The sequence below is a fragment of the Haliotis rufescens genome, unplaced genomic scaffold, assembly GCF_023055435.1.
Source record: "Haliotis rufescens isolate VD_foot unplaced genomic scaffold, xgHalRufe1.0.p SCAF_6, whole genome shotgun sequence".
NCBI classification, from domain to species: Eukaryota; Metazoa; Mollusca; class Gastropoda; order Lepetellida; family Haliotidae; genus Haliotis; species Haliotis rufescens.
In genome coordinates this window covers 48,342,793-48,354,339 of record NW_025964334.1, presented here as the reverse complement: position 1 = coordinate 48,354,339, position 11,547 = coordinate 48,342,793, and the positions used below count along the sequence as shown (strand labels likewise).

Genomic DNA, 11,547 nt, shown 5'->3' with positions numbered 1-11,547 from the left:
TACTACTACTACTGTCACTTCCACTACTACAATTGCTGCTGTTGCTACCACTACTACCACTGTCAGTACCACTACTAGTATTGCTGCTGCTTCTACTACTACTACTACTACTACTACAACTGCTACTGCTACTACTACTTCTGCTGCTACTACTTCATCTACTGCTACCACTGTTGTTACTGTAACTACTACTACTACTGCTGCTGCTACTACTACTATTGCTGCTACTACTACTACTACTACCATTGCTGCTACTACTACTACTACTATTGCTGCTGCTACTACTACTAGAACCACTACTTCTAGCACTACCACCACACTACTGATAGTACTACTACTGCTACTACTGCCAGTGTCACAAACTCTACTGCTATTGCTGCTGCTACTATGATTCCTACTACTACTATTGCTGCTGTAACTGGTACTACTACTGATGCTACTACTACTACTACTACTGATGCTACTACTACTGCTACCACTGCTACTACTACTACTACTACTACTACTATTGCTGCTGTTGCTGCTAGTACTACTTCTTCTACCACTGATGCTACTACAACTACTACTATTGCTGATGCTTCTGAAACCACTGCTGTTACTATAACTACTACTTCTACTACTACCACTGCCACTACTACTACTAGTTATACTGCCACTGCTACTACTACTACTACTACTACTACTACTACTAGCACTACTACTGCCACTACCCACCTCTACTAATGCTGCTGCTACTACTACTACTACTCCTACTACCACTGTCACCACCAGTACTACTATTGCTGCTGATGCTACTACTTCTACTACTACTACTACTACTACTACTACTACTACTACTATTACTACTACCACTATTGCTGGTGCTACTACTACTACTACTACTACTACTACTACTACTACCACTACCACTACTACTATAGCTGCTGGTGCTACTAGTACTAGTACTACTACTATTGCTACTTCTGCTGCTGCTACTACCACTGTCACTACCACTACTACTTTTGCTGCTACTACTTCAAATACTACCACTACTACCACTAATGCTACTACTGCTGCTACTACTACTACTACTACTACTGTTGTTTCTACTACTGCTGCTACTGCTACTACTACTATTGCTGCTGTTACTACTACTACTGCTGCTATTTCTACTACTAATACTACTTCTACTACTACCACTGTCACTACCACTACTACTTTTGCTGCTGCTACTACTACTATCACTACTGCTACTACTGCTGCTGCTACTACTACTACTACTACTACTACTACTACTATTGTTTCTACTACTGCTGCTACTGCTACTACTACTATTGCTGCTGCTACTACTACTACTGCTGCTACTACTACTACTACCGCCACTACCTCTACCACTACCCCTACTACTGTTGCTGCTACTACTACTACTACTACCACTGCTGTTACTATAACTACTACTACTACTTCTACTACTACCACTACTACTACTACTACTGACAACATCAAGCAAGCCATCAGGAGATCACTTAAGGGACCTGCTGCCAGAGTGTTATTTAGGTTAGGCCCACAAGTTGATGGAATCTCTATTTTAGCCAAGATGGACAGCGTCTTTGGCGATGTGGATGCGATGGAGACACTCTTAGCCAAGTTCTATTCTGCCAAACAGACCGAGACTGAGTCAGTAGCTACCTGGGCCGTGCGTCTGGATGATCTTTTGGGACAGGCCATATATTACAGGAGAAGTGGAATCTCACAAGTAAGACCGGATGCTTAGATCCTTGCTATGGACAGGACTTTTGCCTAACTTAAAGGACATTTCCGGCCACAAGTACGACCAGAGCCGCACCTTCAGTGATCTTCCAATCAGCCTCAGAAAAGTAGAACAGGAATTAAAGACACTGAAGAGCCCCTGTCTACTACTCTTACTTCCACTGTTACTAAGAAGAATCCTATTCCTGGTATGGCGGCTGTCTCCAAGGAAAACAAGGAACTGGCAGAGGTCAAGGGGATGATCAGAAAACTTTCAGGTAAAATGGCTGAGAAGAAGTACGACAATCCTCTCAAGCACAGACACAACCCTCAGTTGAATTCGAGGTGCATGGTATCCACCTTTTCGGGCAGTCCATGAGATGCCATGGCAACCTCAGAGTCCTCGAGCTCGGTTTTCATCCCCTGCTTCTATTCAGGCTCGGAACAATGCAGCAAGCCTTTCACCCAAGGACAGTTCGGCCAAGGCAGGGATGGACAACTGATGCCTATGGACAGCCTACTCCCATCTGCTACCGCTGTGGACAACCTGGACACGTCAGCTGCAAGTGTACAGTTAGGATGGATCACAGCTGGAACCCGTTAAACTTAGGAGGATGTGGGACAAGTTATGGATTTCAGTGTACAGGGTCCCAAAGATGATGATATAACTGGCCTTGTGGGTACTGCATCAGAAGTGAAAGTTGCCGTTCATGGAGTGAACACTAAAGCCCTACTGGATACCAGAGCTACAGTATCAACCATGAGCGAGTCCTTCCATTGAGATCCCCTGTTCCACCTCCCTATACAGCCACTTAAAGGTATACTGCATGTACAGTGTGCTGATGGTAAGCCACTACCATATTCTGGAGATGTAGAGATACCACTTAGGTATGTCACCAGCTGACCAGCAAGGTTTATTTCTTGTTGTTCCTGACAGTGACAACAACGAGAACGCACCTGTTCTTATTGGCACACACATTTTGCATGTGTTTATGGTCATGGGAACAGATTTTTACAGCGTGCTAATCTATTTAGTCTGTGGTACCTTGCCTTCAGATGTCTTGTACTTAGGGAGAAGGAGTTAGTCAAGCGCCAGAATAGGTCAGCTGTAGTGAAGAGAGCCGAGTTCAAGAGATTTATCATCCCACCTAATAGTGAAGTAAAGATTCATGGATATCTGGATAAACCTCTTGATTATCACTCCACTTGTGGTGTACTGCAAGCTAATAAGACTTCCACAATGCCAGACGACCTAGACATTGCCCCAAGTCTAGTCTCCTACAACAGTAAACAGAAGATGGGAGTTGATGTTTACATCTGTAATGTCACCACCAGGACTGTTTCTATACCACCCAATGCAATACTTTGTCAAGTACAGCCAGTGACCATTGAAGACATACCAAGACACCTGCCACTAGTGATGGACCAGTGATTGAGAAGATGGACTTTAAAGAAGCGGCTGTGACTCCTGATGAACTGGTCAGAGGCAAAGATGTTATCAGACAGCACTTGGACATCTTCTCAACTGGGGATACAGATGTTGGTTGCACTGACAGGCTGGTACATAGGATGAAGCTGACTGATGAGTGCCATACCGCATTCATACAGTTTTAGGTTTTGAAAATGTTTAAGTAATAATTTAGTTTAGTAAAGTGTACATTGACCATGCAGTATTTAAGTAGATAACATATTGTACAGATGTATTACAATGCAGTTTAGATTGACTCAAAACTTGACTACTTGCTACTACTACTACTACTACTACCACTGCCACTACCACTATTGCTGCTGTTCCTACCTTTACTAGTATTTCTACTATTGCTGCTACAACTACTACAACTTCCACTACTGCTACCACAAGCTACAATTCCTTCTGCTACTACTACTACTACTACTACTGCTACTACTACTACTACTACTACTACTACTATTGCAATTTGAAATACAACTTGGGTAATTGTTATTTATGAGTATACTAAATGTAATTCATAAACTGGAAGAAACCATTCAGGCCACAGGTTTAAATGAGCTCTGCCCCACACTGACGAGTAATAGAATGCTGGGGAACTAGTCAGTCCCCACTGGGACTTGCCTGATACTAATTAATCTCTCAAGGCATGGTTTGTTTGTTTGTTTGTTTCAGAGTCTCCTTCTTGGAATCTGAAATGCATGCATCGAACAATCTAAATGAGCAGTTGAAGGATGGAAACTGACGACAACGTGCCACAAGATGGCGCTGTGGCTAGGCCTTCTACAGATACTGTAGCTTACACAGAGGGAAGTCAGCAGCAGGGGAGACAACCCACTACAACATCAACACAAGATGGCGCTGTGGCTAGGCCTTCTACAGATACTGTACCTGCCACAGAGGGAAGACAGCAGCAGGGGGGACAACCCACTACAACATCAACACCAAAAGGCGCTGTGGCTAGGCCTTCTACAGATACTGTAGCTGCCACAGAGGGAAGTCAGCAGGGAAGACAACCCACTACAACATCAACACAAGATGGCGTTGTGGCTAGGCCTTCTACAGATACTGTAGCTGCCACAGAGGGAAGACAGCAGCAGGGGGGACAACCCACTACAACATCAACACCAGATGGCGCTGTGGCTAGGCCTTCTACAGATACTGCAGCTGTCACAGAGGGAAGACAGCAGCAGGGGGGACAACTCACTACAACAGCAACACCAGATGGCGCTGTGGCTAGGCCTTCTACAGATACTGTAGCTGCCACAGAGGGAAGACAGCAGCAGGGGGGACAACCCATTACAACATCAACACAAGATGGCGCTGTGGCTAGACCTTCCACAGATACTATAGCTGCCACAGAGGGAAGACCGCAGGGGCCACAATCCATTTCAACAACCACCCACAACTACATAGGTGAGGCTGTATGCAGACTCTGTCTTAGTCTTCCTTTTTGAGGATACCCAAAGGGGGTTGGTGGGGGGTCATCTAGGCACCATAATCCACTGTGTAGAGAATCATCCCATGGTTGTTGGAGAACCCTATGATTGTGAGTTCCAGTTCAAATTTTACAGAATCAGAACTGTATTTTGGGTTTCCCCAAAGTGGTAATCATCTAAGACTTGCATCATTTCCCTCATTTAGCTGACATCCGTAACTCACTCACTCACTCACTTCAGTGGAGAGCCAGCCACACATAGACAAAACCAGGAATCTGACTAGAAGATGTTTAATTTCAGTGGAATATATCCTAACTTCATTCCCTCTTCACTCCAGATTGTAAAGTTTCACATTTTGACGTGTCCAACTCTCCTGGCATGGCAGTCGGGAATAGCAAACACCAAGGCTGTATATCTCAAGGTAGGAATTGTCAGTCTTAGATTTATCAACAAATTTGTATATAGCCAGCAGGGCTTGCTCCTTTCAAAAGTTACTGGTCCTTTTCCAAATTACCTGTCCTACAACTAAATGATGGAGGCCGTAAAGCAGCCGAACCTGAGTTCACAGAGCGACTGAGTTTCCCAGGAGGACTCCGAAAGTTTTAGAACTCCTCACCCATAAACCATCTTTTCCTGCACTCTCAGATGTAAACTCCGCTTCCATTCGCCTCATTTCATGGCAAATTGTGACCAAATATTGGTGTTGTTGTTGTTGTTGTACATGTCATTACAGAATGGTCGCCGGTCTTTCTACCAAGATGATCTGGATATATCATTTTTTTCTTTCCCGAGTCACGAGCAGTGTCCAATTGAATAAAGTAAATATACAGAGAGAATGGATGAAATATTGACTAGCCAGACGTGCCATCTAATGTACACGTCAGCAGGCCTAGGTAACTTTAACTGGCCACGGGCCAACGGGCCAGTAGTAAAATCGACCCCTGAAAGTAATGTAACCTTTTGTGTTTAAATGACCTGCTGTACTTCTGGGTTTTTGACCCTTGGTTGTTTGTTATTTGGAGTTATAGAATATATCTCTAGTACATAGATTTACATAACTAATGTTTAGAATTATGCTTGCAGCAAAATAATCCGAGTTTTAGCAAACACTGAAGTACAATTTTTATTTTTGAAAGAGAAAACGAACTATAATGTTCATGTAGCCATTATGTTCGTTCTCATTGTTTCCAGGGTGTCTGAGTGTCAGGATCAACCAGCTCAGTTATATGTTTGTGGAAACCCATGCTCTTGACAAAGCACAAGAACTTCTGAAAAGACACAACCACGTGGCCATCTGTGGAGCCCCTGGAGACGGGAAAACTAGTGCAGCTCTCAGGATCTGTGAAGCATATATGAAGAAAAAGTATCAAGTATTGTTTGTTGAAAGTATTGAAGAGTTTGACAGTGATGTTGTCATTGAACGAAAATGTGACATGCTGGTTGTGTTTGACGATGTGTTTGGTTCTGTTACATTTCCAAGGAGCTTGGAGAAGATACACAGAGTATTCAATACCTTGGTTGATATTTTACTGCGCTTTGCAAGAGACAAGGAACTGACAGCCAAAGAAAAACAAACCAAGAAGAAACATGACAAAAGTATGAAGAAGGAAGATGAGAAGCAATGTGAAGATGAAAAGACACCAGTGTGTAACTACAAGCTTCGCTTTATATTCACATCCAGAAGCTACAACTGGAATGAAGGATGTGCAAGACTGCATCAGTTCAAAGTAAATCTGTTTAAGCCGGAAGCCATTGTTGATATGATCAAGACCTGTTTAACCAGTGACGAAAAGAAACGTATCATGGCATTGTTCAGGAGAAGTCAAATGTGCGATATCTCAAGTAAGGACATGGAAACCATTACTCAGTTAAAAGACAGCATGTTTGGATATCCGTTGACGTGTAAGCTGTACTTCACCAACCCAGTGTTCCAGATGCACAGTCTTGTGGACTTCTTCCTGAAACCATTGACCTACCTGAGATGTGACCTTGACACCATTGTTCGTGAAGGCAGCAGTAGATCGGCAGCTCTGGTTCTCCTCGTCCTGTGTGGAGGGAAGTTGGACCTTGTTTCCTTGATGATGGGGACAGACGAGAAGGTCAGAGATCTGCTCCATGTTGTAAAGGAGAAGGTAGCATCATGCACTGATGCAGACATCAGCAGAGAGATCAGCAACTTTACTGGCACCTACTGCATAGTGGAAAATCATCTAGCCTCCTTCTCACATCCATCAATCCACGATGCAGCATCTTGTGCACTGGGCAATCTCAACATTGTGTTATTAGTAAAGCATTGTTCTCTGCAGTTTTTATACGAAAAAGTTCGACTGAGCAAGACTGATTCTCTGCAGACAACCCAAACTGATGATGTTACAAACATGATCCAGATCACTTCCCATCTTTACCCATTACTGATCAGCAGGCTGGTGGGGGGTATCCGGGAAGGATGCTTTAGATGGACAGTAGGCCACCCTGTATTCAGAAACGATCATTTAGCATCCTCACTGATGACGGAACTGGCCAATGACTTGCCTCATATAGTTCACCAAAAGGACAAGACATCTGGTGAATGTTTTCTATATTGGGTTTCCCTGTCAAATAATGATTTGTTGTTCCAAAGGTCACTCATACTAATAAGTAAGAATGGAAATCTTTCACATGAAATTGTGATAGACCTGAATGACAGTGCCATAGGTTGCGTGAAGGCTGGCATTGTGAGGAACCTGCAACACATTGTTGTGGTGCTAAAGAAGCATGGGGAATTTGATGTAGACAGAAGGATGCAGACAAACAAAACACAGCTCATCATTGCTGCAGAGGCTGGACACTTGGATGTGTTCAACTTTCTATTGCAAGAAGGAGCAAATGTTTCAATGAGGGACAGGGAAGGAAACAATTGCCTTCATCATGCATGTCAATCTGGAAACAAAGATATTGTCGAAGTTGTTGTTGAGAAGTTTCCAGATATGACTGATGATCCTGATGGACTGGGAAACACATCTGCAATGTTGTGTGTGATGTCAGGACACGAAGAGATCCTCAAGGTCCTGGTGTCACACGGTGCTGATCTGAAAGGGCGAGGTTATAGGTATTTACATAAGGCATGTGCAAGATGTCATATATCAATTGTTAGATATTTGTTGTCTTATGAAGATATCAACATTAATGAAAGAACAATATATCAACAGACACCAGTCATGGTGGCAGCTGAAGCCGGACACTCTGATGTTTATCACCTTCTTGTGTCAGAGGGAGCTGATCTGTCACTTACTGACACAATGCACAGAGACTGTCTGATGTTGGCATGTGAGGGAGGTGACATGTCTATAGTTAATCATCTCCTTTCTTTGAACACATTCAACATCAACAGGAAAGATTTGTACATGTGTACACCAGTCATGGTGGCAGCTGAAGCCGGACGCTCTGATGTTTATCACCTTCTTGTGTCAGAGGGAGCTGATCTCTCACCTACTGACATCATGCAAAGAGACTGTCTGATGTTGGCATGTGAGGGAGGTGACATGTCTATAGTTAATCATCTCTTTTCTTTGAACACATTCAACATCAACAGGAAAGATGGAAAGGACCATACACCAGTCATGATGGCAGCTAAAGCCGGACACTGTGATGTTTATCGCCTTCTTGTGTCAGAGGGAGCTGATCTCTCACTTACTGATTACATGAACAGAGACTGTCTGATGTTGGCATGTGAGGGAGGTGACATATCTATAGTTAAGCACCTTCTGTCTTTGAAAACTTTCAACATCAAAAGGAAAGATGGAAACGACCGTACACCAGTCATGATGGCAGCTGAAGCCGGACACTCTGATGTTTATCACCTTCTTGTGTCAGAGGGAACTGATCTCTCACTTACTGTGATAGGGGACAGAGACTGTCTGATGTTGGCATGTGAGGGAGGTAACATGTCTATAGTTAAGCACCTCCTGTCCTTGAAAACATCCAACATCAACAGGAGAGATAGGTTGGGGATTACACCAGTCATGATGGCAGCTAAAGCCAGACACTCTGATGTTTATCACCTTCTTGTGTCAGAGGGAGCTGATCTGTCACTTACTGATGACTGGGACAGAGACTGTCTGATGTTTGCATGTGAGGGAGGTGACATGTCTATAGTTAAGCACCTTCTGTCTTTGAAAACATCCAACATCAACAGGAGAGATAGGTTTAAATATACACCAGTCATGATGGCAGCTAAAGCCAGACACTCTGATGTTTATCACCTTCTTGTGTCAGTAGGAGCTGATCTCTCACTTACTGATTACAGGGACAGAGACTGTCTGATGTTGGCATGTGAGGGAGGTGACATATCTAAAGTTCAGCACCTCCTGTCCTTGAAAACATCCAACATCAACAGGAGAGATAGGTTGGGGAGTACACCAGTCATGATGGCAGCTAAAGCTGGACACTCTGATGTTTATGACCTTCTTGTGTCAGAGGGAGCTGATCTCTCACTTACTGATGACAGGGACAGAGACTGTCTGATGTTGGCATGTGAGGGAGGTAACATGTCTTTAGTTAAGCACCTCCTGTCTTTGAACAAATTTAACATCAACAGGAGAGATAAGTTGGGGAGTACACCAGTCATGATTGCAATTGATGGAAGACACTCTGATGTTCATAATCTACTTGCATCAGAGGGAGCTGAATTATCTGGTGTTCACAAGTAATGGAGATCACCTACCTGTATAAAAGAATCTCTTGGCGTTGAAAATGTTTGACATAAAGATGGGGAATTGAGAATGAAACGTCAGGTATGGCTGCAGAAAACCTCCTGATCTGTATGTACTCTAGACTTTAACCTTATATCTTTTAACTTATCCTGCATTACTACTTAATGCAATACCTGCTGACATTTGACAGAAGCGAAGCTGTGTGTGGTCCAGCTGAAGAGAAAAAGTTGTTCCAACTAACCTGATGCAGGACCAAAGCGCAGTACCCTGGTGGCCCCGGAAGCGATGATGCCAAACACCTTCATATTACTGAATGTCACAGGACAGACATGTTGCTTCCAATCCACCATTTTGACTTTCTTTACGTGTTTTCGTGGCATTTGTCTTTTAGTGTGGCTTGGTATTGTTACATGCTAAATTCATTTAGGCTCAAAATAACTTTTAAGTGTTTTACACTTTCTTATTATACTATTTAATCTAAATTACACTTTGTGTTTATTCCATTAACTTGGATAATCTCGGATCATTCTGTCTTCAGGTTCAATTTATGATTGCTCATGGTATCAGTTGTCTTGGTAAAGAATCTTTAACACATCCTCACCCACATTGCCTTAAGTATGCGCATATTTGTACTATTGATTTGATGTGTGATTTTTGTACGCCCTTTCAAGCTTTCACAGGTATCAGGAGGTCTCATGTCTTGCTCAGCAGGCCCAGTGGCATTCCAGGAGATTGTCAGAAGGTGATCTGTTCTCAATATCCTGTATGGCCAACATTAGAGTCTAGAACTGACTGGCATCGTCTTCCCATGGAAACAATCAGATCCCGAATTGTGGCCTGGGGAATGTTCACATGCAAATGAAAACCCAACGTGTTTATAGCCCAACAAGTGATGTTGCATGTGCATGTCATGCTGCTGTGTTTCGGCGATTGTGTTTGTTGTTTGTCGCCAGTCTGCAATATTCCAGCTGTACGATGGTGGCTTTATGGGGAAATCTGTCTCCACGCAGATCGTAGACATCTACCGTTTCCATGAATCCCATGATTATGAGTGTGGCGCTGTCAAATTAAGGATCACTATCTGAATAGAATCGTGTAATTGAATCATCCAAGCATGGATATTATCCCAAACTTGATTTTTAAATGATGCCCTTTGTGCCAACTGGCAATGAATTTGACTGCATTACAATACCATTTGTATCCAGAGGTTACACAATTTTGTTGAAAATTACAATAATTTAATAGGTACAGCAAAACCCTATTGTTATCCCCTGCCACAAAGTGCCATATTTCTTCACCAAACTTGGCACATAATGTCATCTCACAGCATTGAATACATTTCCTTTCTTGTTGGTAAGTTCTGGATTGCTTGAGTGTAGGTTACTCCAAAAGTGTCATGGACACAGTTGTTGCATTCACTGACTAATTTCATGCAGAAACACAACGCATTACAAATACAACAGTGTAATTGATCTTAAACCTAATCAACTGTATATATTCTTGTCAACCATACTCTGTACTTCACTTGCTTGATAACGGTGTTAGAACCTACACAGAAACCATCGCTCCTAATTGTAATAAAGAAGTTGTTCGTCCATATGTCTCATCCTTTATCATTACAAATATAGTTACATATTCTATCATAAACTGCCAGTAATAACTTTTCTTAGTGCTGCAATTAGGCCATTTACAAAAAGGCCCAGTGAACATAGTTCACAGGAGCTAATGCATTGCACACAACCGGACATGTCATATTGGTGGGGGATATGAGTATTTCATGCTTGTTTTGGATGCAACATTCACAAAAACCATTTTTGTCTGTATCAATCAATACCTGGATTAACGAATTAGTGGTAATGAGTAAGGTATCCGTGCCCTACATGACAATGACAGCCATTAGGTATCCATGCCCCACATGACAATGGAAGTCATGAGTAAGGTATCCGTGCCCGACATGACAATGGAAGTCCTGAGGAAGGTATCCGTGCCCCACATGACAATGGAAGTCCTGAGTAAGGTATCCGTGCCCGACATGACAATGGAAGTCCTGAGGAAGGTATCCGTGCCCCACATGACAATGGAAGTCCTGAGGAAGGTATCCGTGCCCCACATGACAATGGAAGTCCTGAGTAAGGTATCCTTGCCCCACATGACAATGGAAGTCTTGAGTAAGGTATCCGTGCCCCACATGACAATAGAAGTCCTGAGTAAGGTATCCATG

At 43.0% G+C, this 11,547-nt stretch overlaps 1 protein-coding gene across 4 annotated transcripts in view; it reads left to right on the top strand.

Moving 5' to 3' along the window:
* LOC124127493 overlaps window positions 1-10,921 on the top strand; it is a 17,099-nt gene extending 6,178 nt beyond the window's left edge. For 2 of the 4 annotated variants that reach the window (XM_048386436.1, XM_048386435.1), the window contains exons 2-4: window positions 3,872-4,612; window positions 4,973-5,056; window positions 5,827-10,921. In XM_048386436.1, the coding sequence (XP_048242393.1) occupies window positions 3,931-4,612; window positions 4,973-5,056; window positions 5,827-9,323 (4,263 nt within the window). In that variant the 5' untranslated portion in view covers window positions 3,872-3,930 and the 3' untranslated portion in view covers window positions 9,324-10,921. The remainder of the gene's footprint in view (window positions 1-3,871; window positions 4,613-4,972; window positions 5,057-5,826) is intronic. The other 2 variants (XM_048386438.1, XM_048386437.1) reach the window with 2 other exon arrangements.
* Window positions 10,922-11,547: the final 626 nt, after the last annotated feature.